Source organism: Sus scrofa, chromosome 18 (assembly GCF_000003025.6).
Source record: "Sus scrofa isolate TJ Tabasco breed Duroc chromosome 18, Sscrofa11.1, whole genome shotgun sequence".
In the NCBI taxonomy this organism is placed as follows: Eukaryota; Metazoa; Chordata; class Mammalia; order Artiodactyla; family Suidae; genus Sus; species Sus scrofa.
The window spans coordinates 38,747,435-38,768,211 of NC_010460.4; the positions used below are offsets into that span (position 1 = coordinate 38,747,435).

General features: G+C 34.0%; 1 protein-coding gene across 7 annotated transcripts in view; it reads left to right on the top strand.

Annotated features, from left to right (window-relative positions):
* The window catches only part of DPY19L2 (dpy-19 like 2), a 71,993-nt gene extending 53,484 nt beyond the window's left edge, over positions 1–18,509 (top strand). For 3 of the 7 annotated variants that reach the window (XM_003134795.4, XM_021078557.1, XM_005657778.3), the window contains 7 exons: positions 1,109–1,155; positions 3,922–3,946; positions 9,169–9,288; positions 10,469–10,643; positions 11,087–11,186; positions 12,502–12,627; positions 16,440–18,509. In XM_003134795.4, the coding sequence (XP_003134843.2) occupies positions 1,109–1,155; positions 3,922–3,946; positions 9,169–9,288; positions 10,469–10,643; positions 11,087–11,186; positions 12,502–12,627; positions 16,440–16,590 (744 nt within the window). In that variant the 3' untranslated portion in view covers positions 16,591–18,509. The other 4 variants (XR_002340221.1, XM_021078559.1, XM_021078558.1 and 1 more) reach the window with 4 other exon arrangements.

The window sequence follows — 20,777 nt, forward strand, 5'->3', positions numbered from 1 at the left end:
CGGGCACACATACACACACCCGTCCCGCAGCCATTAAAGCTTAACTCCTTTCTGCATCCACTTAAACCCCTCAGTCTTTGTCCTATTTTGGCTTATTTCCCACCTCAAGGGTACTTCTGACATCCATTTAACTTTTCGTTTGTGTGAAATCACTTCTGGAAAGGAAAGGAGGAAGGCATATCGTACCAGATAGTATGATTTTCCCCTGACAGTACTGAATCTTAGACTTTCATAAATGCATACATTCTGTCATCTATACCCTTGAATAAGCTTTTGCTTGCTGAAGTAGCTGTAATCTCATGTTATTTGAAGCATTCTTGCGTGCAGGATGCTGTTGGTTCAGTGAGAGAAGTTACAAATTTTGAACTTAGACTTCATTTTAAATTAGAGTCCAAATTTTACTACATACTTTAAAAAATGTTTATCTGTAAGTTATAAACCACCTATCACATAGAGTGCAAAATTTTAATCTCCCCATAAATTCCTTAAATATGATTGCTGCTAAAGCCTCTTTGGCCAAAATTAGCTTCCACATTCCCTTTTACTCTACCCTCTCTTCCTCCCTCATCATCATCTGTATATTTTGATAAATGCTCTTAAGCCTTTGGTAGCATTCATTTTAGGCTGAGCTAAATCAGGGAAGCAGATATGCCATAACTAATTGCATAATACTCAAGAGTTTGAAGTAGCAATATAGACTGTGTAGATGGAGCTAGAGAGATTCCTAATTCACTTGAAAGGTCAAGATAAAATAGTCTCTGAAAGTACCTGGAGGAAGCTGCCTCCTTTGTGAAAACCAGTCCTCCATCTACACCCACCCACCTCCCAGTAAACTTAAACTCTAGTAAGAAGTCATCCACGTATAAAAGCTCTGGATTTTAGAGCCAAAAGATTTACTCCAGTGCCTTTTTTTTTTTTTAATAGAAAAGGAGATTACAACCTCAAGAAATTATTTGCCTGAGGTAGAGCTGGAACTAAACTGCTCCTGAGGGCTCATTTTAATGATAAAAATACTTCTTTCTAGTGGGAGTGTTTATGTTAATGAAGCAGGGCATTTTAAATGTCACTTAATTTCTTAGAAGTTTTATTGACTTGATTCTATCCACAGGCTTTTCGTGATATTTTATGTGTCTTATCTGCAAACACTTATCTAAGGTAATTTACATCACAGTTTTTAAATGATACTACATTCAGTTATTAAATAACTTACTTTAATATCAATTTTCCAAATGAATTTATGTAAACTTCAGTATTATAATTACAAAAGGAGATATGAACCCAACTTAGATATATTCTTAAAAAGAAAAAAAAAAGCAAGACCAAATGTGTTAGTCTTATGGCCATCTCTGTTGTATGTATTTGGACTTGTTTTGGAGGTATTTATATTTGTGGGTTAACTCAAAGTTTGAATGATTTAGTTTAATTTTAATATACCTCTGCAATTTAAAGTCAGTATATAGAAGTAAGCTAAAGTTTTATTTCGGCAATTCTTTTGTTTTTTTTTTTAAACTTTCGGAGAAATCATACTTACTTGTTTTTCTGAATATTCACAAAATAGTTTCCCTACATTTATAGTTAAAACTATTTGTTACATTTATTCATGCTTTTCATAGTCACTAGAATTGTGACTAGTGGCAAATACAAGAAAAATACACGTCAAATCACACATTGCTATAGGACATGAGAAGTAAATTGTGAAGACTTCCTTCTGAGGAAAATTTTAACTCAATTTACGTTTTATATTTGTAGAGATACGTCCATTAGATTGAGTTTTTAAATTTTATTTATTTATTTTTTTATCTTTTAAGGGCCACAGTCATGGAATATGGAAGTTTGCAGGCTAGAGGTCGCATTGGAGCTATAGCTGCCAGCTTATACCACAGCCACAGCAACGTGGGATCTGGAGCCACGTCTACCACCTACACCACAGCTCATGGATCCTTAACCCACTGTGCAAGGCCAGGGATCAAACCTTTGTCCTCATGGGTGCTAGTCAGATTCGTTTCTGCTGAGCCACGACGGGAATGCCTTTGAGTGTTTTTTAATAAAATTTATTTTAGGACAGTTTTAGATTTACAGAAAAATTGTGAAAGTAGTACAGAGAGTTCTCAGGAACCCTGTATTCCATGCTTATATTTTCAGTAAACAGTTTTGTATGGCTGCCAGAAAAGCTAATTAGAATCTTACTGTTGAAGTGGAAAAAAATCTTATTTCTTAAAGTTGTTTCCAAATCAAGGGGGTTAATAGATCCACTCTACTTTGTTCTGTTCAGATGGAGCAAGTTTTCAGCCATTGCTCTTTAAGGTTTCTGCCCTTTTATATGTTTATTCATGGGACTATTTTATCTGAACATTCAAAATCTTTCTTTAGCTCAGGGAATTGCTATTCTCTCTCTCTCTGCATTAGCTTCTCTGTTATGAACATCTATTATTGCTTTTGTCATATTTTCTATTTCTTTTTTCTTTTATGTTCTCAGAGAATTCCATGATTGGATCTTCAACATTACTAATTTCAGCTGTGTACATTCTGTTATTCAGCCTTCTTTTGAAGTTTTAAATTAGGCAAATATGTTTTACTCAGAATTTCTGAAAGCTCTTTTTTATATTGCAGCTTGTTTTAATTGTATGGATGCAGTATCCTCTTAAACTTCTGTGAAGATAATTAGAATTTTCATTTGATGCTCTATTATTTCTTATGTTAACTATTTCTTGAGTGGTCAGTTCATTTGCTTATTTATCCTGGTATTTTCCTTTCATCCTATTTATGTCTCATGATTTGGCTTTATATTGATATTTTAATTTCTGGGTTTATACCGGTGGTTATTGTTGGGGTCCTTGGTTATTATAATACTTACCTACCAGGGTCTCTCCACTTATATGCAATAGCTCACTACAAGTTTCTCTTGTGACTGCAGATTTCAGGACAAGTAGGAACCCATTCACCCACTCCTCACCTCCACCCTTGACTGCATAAGTCAGGAAAGAGCTGCAGTGGTAGAAAATAATTTGGTGACTTCACTAATATTCTAAGAGACCTTCCTCTAACTATTCTTTAAAAAAAGAATCTCTGGATCTGTGTGTGCCCCTGAACTTTCTTACACTTCTTAACTTTCTTACTTACATTGTCTTACTTCTTTCTCCGACCCCAAAATTCACATGAAAAGGCCTCTTATCCTGCAAAGCCTATAAAACTAAAATATTCAGTCATCTCAGTGGAGCAATGAAATAGGCAGTCTTAAACCTCTTATCTGGATCTAAAATAAACTTTATGAGGATGAGAACAGTATCTATGCTATTTTCACTGTGTTCACTGCACAGTGCCTAGAACACAGTAAGTTGTGCTATAAAAATGAAGTATATTTGCAGACATAAATATTTTTTAAAAATTGTTAGCTTTTCTGGAGCTAAAAATACTTATGTACTTTACTTAATAAATTTTACTCTAGAAATTTATCCTAAGGAAATACTCAGAGATGCTCACACAGTTTTATGTACAAGGATGTTCATGTTATTTATAATTGTGAAAAATGAAAACAGCTCAAAAGTCACAGCATTGATTATATAAAGCATTATGTATTCTATATATGGTTGAATATTTCATAGATAATATTTAATAAATAAAAATAAATAAATAATTTTTATTTATCTCTCCAGAGGCACAGTCTTCAGCAATCAGCAAAACCTATTTTATCTTAACCAAAGAGCTGCATTTTGATATACTTCAAATAGTATGACTATAAATCATGCCTTTTAAATTGCTGTAATTTTTAGTAATATTACTAATTTTTTATTTATACTCCTAAGTAGTTTAGAGAGAGTGAGATTTTTAAAATATAAGAACAAATGAATGGAAGTTCATTTTGATGTAATGATAGTAATAATGGGCATTCAATAAATAGAGGATATTTTTGTTTTATTCCAGAAAACAGCTCCTTGAACATGGTGAGGTAAAGCTTTCCTTTTACTCTTTGCTAAATTTGTGCGTTATATTTTAGTTCAAGGATAATTCATGAAGGTTTACCCTTGCTGCTGATACTTTATCAGCAGCTCATAAGTAGTTCAACACTGGTAATAAATTATTCCTGATCCTTCCTTCCTTCTCTCAGTTTTGAACAGTAGTAAGGACTTGACAGCCAGAAAGCTGATTTATGATCACAGAGTATAATTAAATTACCTTCATTTATTCACTCAACAATAGTAAACATTAAATTCTAACCTGCTGAGCTAATCAGCTCCAGGCCATCAGGGCAAGAACGCATGGCCTTGAGACTGGTAGCTTTCTGCCACACACAGACTTGATGGCCAATCAGTTACAAGCTCAGAAGTGTTATATGATAACAACAAATGATATAGCACTATTCCTACCCTCAAAATATATCTAATTTTTCAATGAAAAAAACCAAGATAGCCTTTTTTACGATGCTAAATTATTTTAAAGAAAGAGCAGAATGGGCTGGAAATAAAATTTCCTAAGTAAAAAAACTTTAAGTTTTAAGGGAAATGACAAATTTACAAAAGAGGGTAACTGAATTTAAATTTAATAGGAAATAGTTATGATGATAACTAATATTTTTTAAATTGTTGCCATGTGCCATGTACTGTACTATTTAATTCTCATAATATTGTTCCCACTTTGCAAATAAAAAAATATGTTAATTAAAATGGTACTAGCTGTTAGAGAAATAAACCCTAACACTAAAATGACCTAACTCAGTAGTAGTTTATTGCTTTGCTCATATGAAGTTGAAACCAGGAGAACACAGATGATTGTGCACTGGAGGCCTCATAAGGGCTAGGCCTGAAAAAGATGGACCTCATTTCCTGCCCAGGGACACTCAGGCACAAGGCCACACCTGACTGCTGGGGAGGCTGGGAAATGGAGTCTTGCTGTGTGTCTAGAAAGAAGAGCAAAGGGGTCTCTGCCAAGAACTAGAGACCTGGTGAAATTAAGTAGCTTACCTAAAGTCTCACAGCTAATTTGCCATAAATCTTGCGTTTGACTGCTAGCAATACATTTCCAGTGCTCTCAGAGGAATAGGCAGTCCTTACTCCTTTCCAAGTGCAGGGTGTTTGGGAGAAAGCTATTCATATATCTTAATAATTTCATTCTCAGAACAAGCCATTGAGGTAAGGACTGTTTTTTTCTTTTTAATATATATTTTACAAATGAAAAAAACTGTGGCATAGGAAGGTTATGTGATTTACTAAAGATCACAAAGCTTTGCGGAGTCAAGGACCCAGGCAATGTAGCAGCAAAATCCATGCTGTTAGCCATTCACTCTGCTACCACCAATGTGCACTGCTTTTATGTAGATAGAAATGGTGATTAGGAGTCTACACTTCTGTATTCACAGACTAATAGAACTGTTGTTGCATAGTTTATTGTTTAGAGAAAGAGTGTAGGATAATGGTGAAAGACAGTGACTCAGGAGTTGCACTGATCTCAGATCTTTGTTCTTCCACTTACTAAGTGTGATATTGGCTAAGTTATTTCACATCTTTCTGGGAGCAACAAAAACAACAACTGTAATAGTGCTTATCTCATATGGTTGCTCTGGGATTAAATGAATTATATGTAAGATGCTGACAATAATGTCTAGTATGAGTTAAGCATTGTGTAAATGTCCAATTTTATAATTAGAATGCCTTCTGGATCTAACTTCAAATCTAATATTCCGCTCCCTGTTAACTGTGCCAGTGAAGGGCATCTCTTTAGCATAGTCTCAGGACATCTTCACACTGTCATGAGAGGTAATTTTGACAAGAACAACTTGCCATTTGGACTGGCTTAATTAGTCCTTGTTTTCCCTCTCTCTGGTAGCTGCTACTTCATACTTTACCCAGTTGGGCTCACTTATTCCAAAGATGAGTAGTAAACAGTTTCCTGAGCTTCTCTTCCTTCATTCCAGCCTCTAAAAATGTTGTCAGGATTTTCCTAGTAATATTTATATGGAAAGAGGTACCAGATTGACAATAGTGTACATACAGTAGTAATTTTTGTACTATACTTTTTGACTAGAGCCTTCTGTCCTCCACTTGGTGGTTAAAAAAAAAAGTTATTCTTTAGAATGGAAGAGAAAATAACTATGCTGACAGAACTTTATGGAAAGTCAGGAGACTGGGAGTAAACGAATGGTTAGGAACATTTGGGTGAGAACAGAAAAGAATCATAAATGATGCCATTTGGAATAGCTGTTCTGTCATCCAGCCACAAAAAGCATCATGCAGGGAAGACAAAGTAATGGTGGAGCTTTTTCAAGTTTCCTTATGAAAACAGAATCCTTCCTTTAATCTTTAGATGACAGAGGAAAGTCAAGGAGAATTACTACTTTGGATTTGATTTTTTGGTCATGTGAGAAGGTGTTGCTAAGGCAGAAGTTACAGGAGGTAGGGAGAAAATGAAAGTATCATCCTGTGGCTCAAAATAACCAAAGTATGGAAAATAGGGAGAATTCAAATGCGTATTTGCATTGATTATCCATATCTATTATAGTCTATTTCTGGATGCCACATTTTAAGAAAAACGTGGACAATCTGTGCCACATCCAGAGCAGGGCAACCAGAATTATCACAACACACAACTAATGATTGACGTTTTCCAAATATTTATCCTAAAGATAGAAAGATAGAATTTGGGGATAGTACACAGCCAGAATTACAATATTTATATAATAGAGAACTGTCATGCAAAAATGGGTTTAGACTAATTTGGTGCAGTTCCAGAGGTGTGGAAGTTACAGGAAAACATTAGTTAAGTTTTAGAAAAGATTTTCCTAATGTTTACAGCTATCCGTTTTTGTATAGGTACTCCTACGGCATATTCCTTTTAGGGAAATAGTGAATATTCAGTTCATGGATTTATGGAAGTGATCCATGTTTGGGATAGATGATTAAAGCAGGTGGCCCACATAATCTCCTAAACAAAAGGATCTCTTTTGTGTGTTGGCGTCTTTTCTTCTCTCCACATCATGTTCCTGATTTTGTCCAAAGATGACGTTTGACTAAAGAAAAATGAGGGATTGATTTTGAAATAAATATTCCACATTCCAACTTTGGTTTCAAGAGTTATTTTAAAAATTAGCAAATTCCATTTTTAAACATTATTTAAAAAAATTTTTTAAAAATACAGCTTTAGGTATAGTTTTTACCATTTTGTTTTTTTTTTAATCTTTAGAGTATAGTTAACATATAATGTTATATTAGCTTCTCTTTTATTTCAACTTTTTATTATTTTCTTTATTTTTGAAATTTGAAAAATGCAGAAAAATCACCATTCAGAAATAACTTCTGGTAACTTTTTGGGTATATTCTCTCACAGTCTCTTCCCCCTGTGCATTTAGATATACATATATAGATGGTTTTCACAAAATTAATATCATTCTATAAGTAAAGACTTTTATCTTCTGAAAACTTTTCCATGCCATTAAATAATCTTCCAATATGTAATCTTTTAATGGCTGTATATAGGAAATGCAGTTACATACTTAGTCTTCTGTATTGATCTCTGAGGTTTCTGTTTTTGCTGTTAAAAATTCACTTCAGTGATCATCTTTGTAGAAACATTTTTGTGATTTGATTATTCCCTTAAGTTAAATTTCTTTAACTACAACTTAGGTCAAAGGAGTTGGCTCTTTTCTAGGGTTTTGAAAAATACTGCTAAATTACATAAATGTACCAGTTATTTCAGTGTGTATTTCATGGCATCCTTGCTAACACTCAGTATTATTGTAATATTTGTCAGTTTTATAGGTTTTATATATATATATATGTATATATATATATATATATATATATATATATATATATATACTTTTTTTTTTTTTTTTTTTTGGTCTTTTTCTAGGGCTGCTTCCCGCAGCACATGGAGGTTCCCAGGCTAGGGGTCTAATCGGAGCTGTAGACACTGGCCTATGCCAGAGCCACAGCAACGCCAGATCAGAGCCATGTCTGTGACCTATACCACAGTTCATGGCAATGCCAGAGCTTAACTCACTGAGCAAGGTCAGGGATCGAACCCGCAACCTCATGGTTCCTAGTCAGATTCATTAACCACTGAGCCACGACGGGAACTCCTATAGGTAAAATATTATCTTTACTATTTAATTTGTTTGAAAATTAGTGAATTGGAAAATGGATTTTTAGTTGCACTTACTTTTGGTTGCATTAATTCTTTGTCCATTTTTCTAGTGAGGAGTTGGTTGATATTTTATGAATGTCTATTGGAAAAGTTTTGTTTGGCACTTTTGCTCAGTGGAACCCCATCTTTTTTCATTGTCTTTTTAGGGCTGCACTCGTGGCATATGGAAGTTCCCAGGCTAGGGGTTGAACTGGAGCTGTAGCCACTGGCCTACACCACAGCCACAGCAATGCCAGATCCAAGCCGTGTCTGTGACCTAGACAATAGCTCACGTCAACACTGGATCCTTAACCCATTGAGTGAGGCCTGAGATCAAACCCATGTACCTATAGATACTAATCAGATTTGTTTCCACTGAGCCATGACAGGAATTCCATTGGACTCCCACATTAATCAAAATGAGGTGTCCTACTAATTAGCAAATATACAATTCCCCTACTTCTAAGTTAATCTAGTTTGTGTTATGATTTTTGTTGCTGATTGAATGACACAGTTTATTGAGCATCTCATATTTTCATGTCTCTATGTCTCCCTTCCTCACCTTGTATAGGTTGTTGCTCAGATACCTCCTTTCCAAAAGGCCCCTCTGATGATGCTCCTTAAACTTGCAACTTCTCCTGCCTGTGACCTCACACCACATCATGCACTCTAGTCTCCTTTCCTGGCTCTGCTTCCTTTTCCATTGCACTTAACCACTTTCTGATAGACTGTTTAAAGGATTTCATTATTTGCTATATGTATTTATTTTCTGTCTCTCCATATTAAATGTACTAAAATGTGACCCTCACAGGACAGGAATTGTTCACTGTTATATTCACTACTCTATCCAAAGCAGCCAGAACAGTACCTGGCAGATAGCAGGCATTTGATAAAGCTTTGTTGAATGAATGAATGAACAAATATTAATAGATTTCTTACTAAGTTAAAAGATCCTTGTCCTAGCAAATAACAAGTTTTAATATACTTTATTTTTCATATTTTAATTTTAAAATACATAAAGTGAAAATGTCATTTCATTTTGTGTTTTTATAGCTAATTTTTCACACACTGCAGTTGTTTGCATTTACTTCCCTTGCAATTTTGATTATGAGACTGAAGCTGTTTTTGACACCTCACATGTGTATTATGGCTTCCCTGATATGCTCTCGACGGGTAAGGTATTCATTCTTGTATAATTAAATTATTACAACTATAGCAGCTGCAGTGCAGTTATCATGGCTTTGCTGAGTAATCCAAAACACAAAAACACTAGGTGTTTTTTTCCTAAATTATTTTAAATGTTAGTTCATGATTCAAAATAGAGTAAGAAAAGCAAATTCAAATATCTTTGAAAATTATTCCTAGACTTTAGCTGATACTTCTGTGACAAGTGATGAGGCACACTTTTCCTATTAGTATCCTATCCACAAATAGAGTTTTTTGAAGTTCAGGTCTGTTTTAAGAGTGTCTTGGTCCATCAAAACCATCCTCAAGTGCTCTTGTAGTACTGGAGGAGAGGCAGAGTAATTGCTCCAGTATTGTCCTGTTGGGCTCAGATAATCAGGAGGAAAATTGTCAATTTGGCATTCTGTTACTATATCTTATATGTGAAAGAGCTAGCTGAAGTAGATAGAATTTTGGGACCAAGTTACATCTAGAAACACCTTATTTAGTTTTGATTATAAGTGTCTTACCTTAGAATATCATAGTGTTTATTTTCCCAAGAGGAAGATACATGTCAATACTAGTGGGGTTCCCTAGTTATTCAAAATATGCATAAAAGGCAGCCAGATGGGAGTTGCTGTTGTGGTTCAGTGGGTTGAAAATATGACTAGTATCCATGAGGACTGGGGTTCGATCCCTGGCCTCGCTCAGTGGGTTAAGGATCTGTCGTTGCTATGAGCTGTGGTTTAGGTTGCAGATGCAGCTTGTATCTTGCATTGCTGTGGCTGCAGTATAGGCCAGCAGCTACAGCTCCGAATTGACCCCTGGATGGGGTACTTCTGTATGCCACAGGAGTGGCCCTAAAACAAAGAAAAAAAAAAAAAAGCAGCCAAATGTTAAAGGATTTAGTTCCAGGATGTTTCAAAGTTGTTATCTTCTAATCTTAGTGTGTGGTAGTAAATCAGGTATTCCTTCTTTAATTCTTTTAAGAGGAGAGAAAGCTTCATTTTTAACTGGGCCCTAATTCCAAAATGTTTTCTCTTTTTAAACAATAGGTGATAATAGCTCTGTATAATATTAGTACCAAATGGTAACCCACCTTGGCTTAAGTAGAAAGGAGAAAATTTGTTATTGATCCAGTAGCACTCTTCATCTAAGAATTATAAATAAATGGTTTCTTTCATTTCAGCTCTTTGGCTGGCTTTTTTGCAGACTTCGTTTTGAGAATGTTGTCTTTGGCATTCTAACAGTGATGTCAATACAAGGGTGTGCAAACCTCCATAATCAATGGAGCATAATAGGAGAATTTAATAATTTGCCCCAGGAAGAACTGATACAGTGGGTCAGATACAATACCAGACCAGGTATGTAGCTGTTTAGTTATATGTAGAGCTAGCATAGACATTATGTAAATATGAGCACAGTAGGGAAATAGGGTTTTTCCTACACATTAAGAATGCTTAATTGTATTTGAAAGTAAACATTCAGTTATTTACAGTAGATCTGAATAATATGCCTTGTGTTTATTACTGACTTTACTGTACTGATTAAAAATGATAACCTTCCTAATTCTTTAAGCATTATATAAAAGTGCCAGGAAGTAAGCAGTCACTCTTTTTGTCTCCCAAGAGACAGAACTGAAATTGGAGCCAGAGAATAAATTTTAGTGTATCACTAGTTATAAACAAAAGGCAATATATATATACATGTCATTCCTCCAAAATGTACTAACAATAAGTAATGAAATGGTTTGATGAAATGTATAAATTTAAAACATGTTGTTAAGGAATATAATCTTGTTTTTCAGATGCTGTTTTTGCAGGTGCCATGCCTACAATGGCAAGTGTCAAGCTTTCCACTCTTCACCCCATTGTGAACCACCCACATTATGAAGATGCTGACTTGAGGTGGGTGGGCAGCTGATAGAATTCTTGAATCAGACACACTAATGACTTCTGCTGATTCATAGGAATAGAGAAAATTGTTATACACACACTCACACACACTCTCACTCTCATAGTCATGCTTGAAGTTAAAAAAAATGTATAACCATCCAGAAATTACAGTATATACCTGTTGACCTAAAGAAACCTTAATAAACCTCTGAAAACTGAAAAAAGCAAAAGCCAGTTTTGCTCAGTGAAAATGTGTCACATTTGTGACTAGTCTTTATATGGATACGTGTGTTACTGTGAAACTCCTAAGTAGTAGTAACAAGAGGGGACATAGATTTGGCTCATCGCCATAATTTGCCAGATCTTTTTCTAGATTCCACAGCCCCTCTGCCTGGCTTAAGAAACCATTCTTGATCTTAATGGTGGCCGTTGATTAGCTTTTTTAACAGATAGAAAATTTACATGAAATATGCCATCTTAAATGCCTTTATGAAAATTTGGAGTGCTTTTTCACTAGCTTATTATGAGAACTCTAGTTCCTGCTGAAGTTTGAAAGTTTTGTCTTCCTTAACTTAAATGACTGACTTTTAAAATTTTATTTTAGTCATTCTAGTAATTGTGTAGGTAATCATTTAATTTCAAAGTGTTTTTGGCTTATTGTTAGAGGTAATGTTTCAAGTTACTTAAAGTTTTATGTCTGGTGGTGGAAATTGGGCATTCTGTATGCTTGAAATTCTAAGAAAAATCTGATACATAATTGGTAATTTGTGCAGATTTTATAAAAACTCCCATTAAGGGCTAAATCATCTGTTGTACCACATTTTGGTAAGCATTCCTGTCCTTCTCTTAAGCTGCTTTCTCTACCTGACTGCTACCCTAGATGCCCACTGTGTAATTGTTCTATTTTCTACATTCAGCTCAACTTATATGCTTTTCAGAGCTTCTATAGATGAAATTATCTGCTGAAATCCACATTTTTACTATATTTAGCCTCTATCTTAATTTGTTCCAGATTATTTTATGAATTATACAAAACAAATTTTATATTCTGAACTTTATACTGCTACCTGTCTCTAGACTCTAAATTGGTTTACACACTAATAAGCTATACCTGCAAAATTCAAATTGCTATATAAGTTTTAGCGTGTGCAAAATATAAGTAGAAATGTGGAAACTGCTATCATCAAAATTATTCATCCTGTTTTAAGTTGTATATAATCAATGCTCCAATCCAGTAAGCACTGAGATTTTAATTTACTAGCAAAATTTCTTTAATCAATTCTATTATCATTTACTTAAAATTTTTTCATCTTGTTTGAATTTAAAGAGCTCGGACAAAAACAGTTTATTCTGCATATAGTCGAAAATCTGCAAAAGAAGTGAGAGATAAGTTGCTGGAATTACATGTGAATTACTACATTTTAGAAGAGGCATGGTGCGTTGTGAGAACTAAGTGAGTATGAGCCCTGTGCTATATATGATACGGTGTATTTTAGAACAACGAATGCTCTACTTGATTCCAGCTGTCCTGATTCTTTAAAAATTCTTGTTTTAAATTAATTCTGTTAAATTGTTACCCTGGTATTTTATTTAAAATTATTTTGTTTAGGAAAGTAAAATTATACTATTATTTAAGTATAACCTAACTATTATTTAAGTATAGTTTAGTATCCTAATTTTTTCATTTTAACTTAACGTCTTAAATGTAGCTTTTTCCCATAATTTTCAAGGTTTCTGATAAATTTTATTAGATGTCAGCAAATACAATTTGCTGAAATTTTATAGCAAATTGTGATATTAGTTAGCATCCTGTTACTACAACTGATTTACATTGGATTTATAAGCCTCATAAGAAAAGTTTCACATAACTCAAAAGGACATAATGTTTCTGACAAAAATTTTTAAATTTCTAAATTTTGAATTTCTAAAAATACATGAATTTGTGAGATGTGTAGTACATATCTTGAGGCCTTCATTTAGCCTCCTCAAATTTAAGAAGTCCTTTGTTGTATTAATTTTAACATTAAGAATTTTCATTTCTCCTGTGGATAAGTAGAAATTTGGCTATCACATATTTTCAAAGAGCTAAGTTTGAAAATTCTAGTAGCTAATTTTTATACCTAATTTTAAATCTAATAAATATGTCTAGGAAAAATGGCACCTTTCAAAGAAATGGGAATATTATAATCTCACTATATATGTTTATCATATTAATTTAATTTAAAATTTAGAAGACAAAGCATACTTCAAAATTTTTATTTATCCACAAAGGTGGATATTTTATGATGACAAAAGGATGGATTCATCAAAAATATGTAACGGTTTTAAATGTGCATACCTCTGAACAGAGCTTCAAAGCACATAAAATGTGGATGACTAAAAGGAGAAAAAAACAAATCTTTAACCATACTTGGAAACGTTAACATTCTTTTATCTGCTAGGAAATGTAGATAAAAAGCCAGTAAGGATATAGAAGATAAACAACAAAGAGTATTGAATCACCTGACCCTAATTGACTTTTACAAAACACTGTAGGAAAGAGCCGTGGAATACACATTCTTCTGAAGGGCATGTGGAATGTTCACCAGGAGAGAATATATGCTGGGCTGTATAAGTGGTTCAATATATTTAAAAGATTTAGAACCTTACCGAATTAAAATAGAAAACAATAATAAATACTTACCTAGTAAATCCATACATACTTATAAATTAAATGGTAAACTTATGGATAATTTGTGGGTCAAAGAAAAAAACCCCAAGGAAATTTTAAAGCACTATTTTTTACGTGAATGGAAAAAGAGGGTCTTTTAACAATATTGCTGATATAACTGGATGTAATGTATAAAAGAAAAATTAAACCAGGACCCATACTATACCATACACAAAATTAACTTTACATGGATTAGAGAAGTAAATGTAAAAGCTAAAATTGTAAAAGATTTCTAAGAACACAATACTAACCGTTAAAAAAAATCAATAAATTGGACATATCAAAATTGAAATATTTTCCTCAAAAAGATTTTGTTAAAAAAAATATGGCAGGCCACAGACTAGAAGAAAATATTTGAAAACATATATCTGATAAAGGACTTATAAATATAGTTCATATAAAGAAATTCTGGGAGTTCCCATTGTCGTGCAGCAGAAACTAGTATCCATGAGAATGTGGGTTTAATCCCTGGCCCCACTCAATGGGATCAGGGATCCATCGTCATGAGCTGCGGTGTAGTTTGCAAACATGGCTTGGATGCCACGTTATTGTGGCTGTGGCATAGGCCAGCAGCTGTAGCTCTGATTCAACCTCTAGCCTGGGAACTTCCAATGCTGTGGATGTGGCCCTAAAAAGTGAAAAAAAGAAAAAAAAAAAAAAAGAAGAAGAAGAAAAAGAAAAGAAAATTCTACAAGTTAATAATAAAGACCAATTGAAACAGAATAACTGTAAAGCTCTTACATTGCTAATGGAAGTAAAAATGATACAATCACTTCGGAGAACTGTTAGAAATGGCAGGGAAGAAAGAGCAATGAGATCGTAAGCAGGTCTGTCAACCAACAGAGTGGCCGGGAGCACTGAGAAGTGAGAACTTAGGCTCACACTACTTAGGGAAGCAGTTAGTTATGTAAATCACTGGGAGTTCTGGTTGTGGCTCAGTGGTCACAAACCCAACTAGTATCCATGAGGATTGGGGTTGACCCCTGACTCCACTCAGTGGGTTAATCATCCACCATTGCCGTGAGCTGTGGTGTAGGTTGCAGACATGGCTCGGATCCTGTGTTGCTGTGGTTGTGGCATGGGCCAGCAGCTGCAGCCCCAATTTGACCCCTAGCCTGGCAACCTCCATATGCCACAGGCGCAGCCCTTAAAAAAAGAAATTTTTTTCCTAGGAGTTCCCGTCGTGGTGCAGTGGTTAACGAATCCGACTAGGAACCATGAGGTTGCAGGTTCAATCCCTGGCCTTGCTCAGTGGGTTAAGGATCCAGCATTGCTCTGAGCTGTGGTGTAGGTTGCAGACGTGGCTCGGATCCCGCATTGCTGTGGCTCTGGCGTAGGCCGGTGGCTACAGCTCCAATTCAACCCCTAGCCTGGGAACCTCCATATGCCATGGGAGCGGCCCAAGAAATGGTAAAAAGACAAAAAAAAAAAAAAAAAAAGTAAAACTATAGCGCAGAAAGGAGATCATTGCTTGCCTCAGCTTATGTTTGGAGAGGGACTTGACTGTCAAGCGTACAAGAAAACTCATTGCGGTGATGGAAATTTTCTGTATTGTGATTACGGGGTTACTTAAACCCCTAAAGACATTCGCCCATATTTAACAAACTTTACATATAAAATGGGTGAATTTTATTGTACATAAATTATGCCTCAATATAGATGTTTAGAAACCAATTTTGCTTGACTTCTTCTTTAATGACTCTCATGCAGGGTTATTTTCTAGTGAGAAATATTATCTCATTCAGTCCACTGATAAAATCACCCAAAAGGGAAAGAGTTGAGGAGAATAAAATTGGCATAAGAGCTTTTCTTCCCTGCTTTGGGCTGTATGTTTTGGGCTATATGTATTTTCATACTAATCCAAATCAATTAAAGCTAAGAATATGAACTTCATCAGGAGCTAGATAAACTTTAATTTGTCCCATTCTACTATAAATGGCCCTGATGTTTGAATGGCAATATCACTTAGAAAATATATATCATTTATCAGTTCCCACTGTGGCACAGTGGAAACAAATCCGACTAGTATCCATGAGGCTGCAGATTCAATCCCTAGCCTCGCTCAGTGAGTCGGGGATCTGGCATTGCCGTGAGTGTGGTGTACATCGCAGATGCGGCTCGGATCCTGTGTTGCTATGGCTGTAGTGTAGGCTCACTGCTGTAGCACCAATTTAACCCCTAGCCTGGGAATTTCCATGTGCAGGGGGTGTGGCCCTAAAAAAGCAAGAAAAGAAAAGAAAGAAAAAAGAAAAAGAAAAGAAAGAAAAGAAAACATTTATATTTCATTTTAAAAGTGAATTTTAAATATATATTTCTGAATGTACATTGAGCCCTTATTATTTGATTCAATATTATTTTGTTAAATGGAACATGAAAATGCAGCATACTTTCACTTTTATTATCTCTAAATTTTGAACTAATGTTTTTTGAAATGCTTTAAAATCTTTCATTTATTAAAGAAGTCTCTAAACAGTCTAGGAGATACTTTATTATTATATTTCTTCGAGATCTGAATGCATTTTAAATATAGATATGTGTGTGCCTATTTTTTTCAGGCCTGGTTGCAGTATGCTTGAAATTTGGGATGTAGAAGACCCTTCCAACTCAGCTAACCCTCCCTTATGCAGTGTCTTGCTCAAGGATGCGAGGCCATACTTCACCACAGTATTTCAGAATAGTATGTACAGGGTATTAAAGGTTAACTGAGACTACCCTTTACACTGTGGTGCAAAGAGGTGTGTAAAAAACAGTCACTTTAGTTTATTTACACTAATAAAAATAACAAGCTTTAATAGGGGCCCTTAAAAAGAATAAAAATAATTAAAAATTTTTCTAATTCCAAAAAGTTAAATTATTTCATTGTTTTCCATTGAATATCAGCCTTATTAAGCTTGTCATGTAAACAAGTAAATCATTCCATACTCTATAAACAAATGATCAACTTAAAGTTTTAAAGAAAAAATATGTATAAAAGAACAATGAAATTTAATAAATCAAGGATATGTAACTCCTTTTGTATCCAACTAGGTGAACTGCTTCGGAGTTTCTCTAGTACCAGATATACCAGCTTAAATTCTAAACCACTTAGTATAGACTAATATAATTTCTGAAAGGACAATTTTTAAAGATACTGATACTGATCACAACCTCTTTACCTCTGTGAGGAAGTTTCTTTGTAACCATGTGTTGTTTAATGTTGTTTTTGCTTTTATTATCCCTCAGGAAAGATCTTTAATAGCTTTTAATAACTTTTTTTCACTTGAAGTTAAGCATTTCTAAAAACAGCTTACTTTGTAATACTTCGAATCTCTGGCATATCTACCCAACCAGATACATATTTTGCACTGATTAATTCTGAACTTAAATTCAGCAGATTATTACTCTGTTTCTAGAATCTGCTGGTTTTACTTCTAATGTCCAAGTAGAATAAAAATTGTTACAGTACACAAGAAAAACTTAGGGGTTAAATGTAATCAGAAAAGAAAATCCTGTTAAATTTATCAAATGAGATCTTAAGATTCTAGATCTTGAGTGAAGCAAAGGCATTTTCATATTGAAGCCATGTAGCTCATTGGACATAGTCTTTTTTTCTGGTCACCATATTTTGTAATAATAGATTTTTAAGTCCCCATTTATTTTTGGTTTTGGATGAGGAAGGTGATGTTTTATAGGTCCTCTCCCCGAGTATAAAACCTCCCAACAATAATGCTTTGAAAAGTGGTAAATAGTTATCTTAAGATTGTTGCCAACGGGAAAGATAAACACTCTCTGTCTCTACTTGATAGATGTTAAATATGCTCTGTCTCTATTATTTTATTGTGCACCTACTTTAATCATCTTGGAATTTTTGTAATTCCCTATGTTTTTGGCCCTTTATGTTTGGGATAACAAAGTGACTTAATTCCATAGATTAGTTCACTTTTATAGTAGGTAGAAGATTTTATATATCTATATTATATAAACAGGAAAACGAACAAGTTATTTTTCAACTTTTATAGTTATAAAAATATTTTAATACAAGATACAAAACAGCTAATAAGAAAGCATGCCAAATTTTATTTTTATTAGCATTTTCAAATAATTTGTTTCAGTATAAGTGTGGGACAAAGAGGGAAAGGAGATATAACACCTAATATTTATAAATACATTTCAGATGATGTTTTCATGGGAAATATTTTAAAGAAGTTAGTAGAATAATTTTTCAAAAAAGAACTGCATTAGCTAATAAAATATTCAATACAAATATATTTACATGGATTTATATACAGAAAAACAATAAAATTATTTTCAACTTTTTAGTTGTAATATATTTTAATACAGGATGAAAAGCTGCTAGGAAAGCATGACATAGTTTACTTATTGAAACATTTTCCAATAATTTGTTTTGGTATAAGCATGGGGCAAAAAAGGAAAAGAGGTATAACACCTAATAACAGTAATGAAATTAAAGTAACACATTTTGGATGGTATTTTCATAGGCAACATTGTAAAGAAGTTGGTGGCATTTAACAACAAAAGTGGGTGAGTTGTAAAAAAAAAAAAAAAAGGTTTCATATGAATATAATGTATTAATATGCATTTGTTATTTTCATCTGCTATGTCAATTAAAGCCCTTGAAGACCCTCTGTGTGTTTTGTCTTTCGTCATTCTTTACTAAACACACATTTTGAAATTGAAAGCATTCTGATATGAAGGTAGAAATCAGAGTTTCCTGGATTTATTCATCATGTTTACATTGACAGTGATCTTTTTTAGCCATTTTAAAACAATTCTGTGTGGTCTCACACAGAAGGCAGTGTACTGTGGTGGAGATAAGTGTGGGCTTTGGAACCAGATGACTACGAAGCTTGAATCTTGACACTTCCATTTACTAGCGCATTACCTACCATCCATCCAAAAGATATTTATTGAGCACTTACTGAATGCAAGGCACTGTACTAAGCTTGGTCATGTTAACTTGACTCTGTGAGCTTCAGTTTCTTAACTTTAAAGGAGAACTCATACTACCTACTTGGCAGGATCATTTTGAGGATTAGTGAGAGAATGTTAAGTAACAAATGTTAGTTACAGAGTTCCTGTCGTGGCTCAGTGGTTAATGAGTCCAACTACGAACCATCAGGTTGAGGGTTCAATCCCTGGCCTCGCTCAGGGGGTTAAGGACCCAGCATTGCCGTGAGCTGTGGTGTAGGTCGCAGAACCTCTATATACCACAGGTGCGGCCCTAAAAAGACAAAAAAAAAAAAAAAAAAAAAGTTCCATTTGCTCTTTCTCCCTCACTCACTAATAACCAGTTCAGTAATAGCATGTTACATAGCAGGTTAGTTCATCTCAGAATTTCAAATAGGCCTGCCTTTATTTAGTGTTGGTAAGAATACTGAACCACTGCATACTTTTATATAAATTATGCTATTGGATTCTTGCCTCCATATATTTTATTGTTCATTCTTTTGAAAGATGAAGACTGTGCTTGAATGCTGTGCACTTCCTCAATGCAAGGGAGAATTTTCCTCTGTTTCCTATTGTCATATTTCTACACATTTATTTGAAACCATGATAGGAGTAAGTTGTACACAAGCAATCCCCTCCATCACCAAGTTGTCAGAAACTGATGTACATCTTCACTGAATAATATCTGTACTGTACTCTTTTGCTTCTAATGACACTATATCAAAAATCATTGAGAACTTTTCATATTAATAAAATTACACTGATATTTTATATGTTTCTATTATACAAGCAATACAAACTCACTGGGGAAAATTAGTTTTGAAAATAACAGGAAATTTAAAAGAGAGGGAAAATATTCATTAAGCAGCATTAATGTCTCATTGTTTTCTTCCAATCTTTAGGCATATTTTTTGCTTGTTTTAACATAACAGTTTTATATTTTGTTCTTCATACAGTAAATATGGACTATTTTTAATGACTACATATTATCCTATTTTATATATAAATACATGCATAGATATCAGTGTACATAAACATAGCCATTGTTTAGCTATTTCCATTTTTGCTACCACATGCATATATATATATATATACACATATATATAGAACACTGCCATGAATATCTTAGTACATTAAAAATTTTTTTTAATTTTTCAAATTATTTCCTTTGGGTTATGGAATATGGAATTCAAATATATTCCATAAAGTTAAATTTAATAAAGGATGTGGATACCTTTACAGCCTTCAATGCAGATTGCCTCAAACTACCTCTGCAAAAGGAATGTATGCACCACCAAAACTCAGTGTATGACAGTGCTCATCTCACAACACCCATTAGCATTGGTTAGCTTTACTGAAAATATTTTTTGCTAAGTTGTGACACCCAAAATGGTATTCATTGTCATTTTAATTTGCACTTAATCCATGGTCTGTATGATTGGATCCCTATTCATGTGTGTAAATTGTTGATTTTCCTTTGGTGTTTGGCAGTTTACATTTATGTCAGCAGCTTAGCACTGAGCCTGTCTGCAGTACAGATACTTGCTGTTGATGTGTCTGTCTTATCATTTGGTATTCAGTAAAGTTGATAAAAATGCCAAATGAGTTTCTTATACTCAGTAGACTGGGCATTATGCTTCAGGCCGTCTAAAAGAGTAAGGCATACTGTGTACTTTATATCTTACAGTAGTATACTTTATACTATATCCAGTATGTCATATTTAATATTAAATAATACTGTTTAAAAAAAATCTCAATGCCTCAGCTGCTTATAAGATCTAAGAATTGTTAATCCAAAAGAGCAAATAAGAAAATCACTGATCTTTGACTGCCTTGTGTTAGAGGAGACTTTGCAGACACTGACTTCCTTATTATGCCTGCCTGTAACTTTTGAACACTTAGAGGCAATGGCCTTTATTTTTAAAATTCCATAAAAGACCTATGTA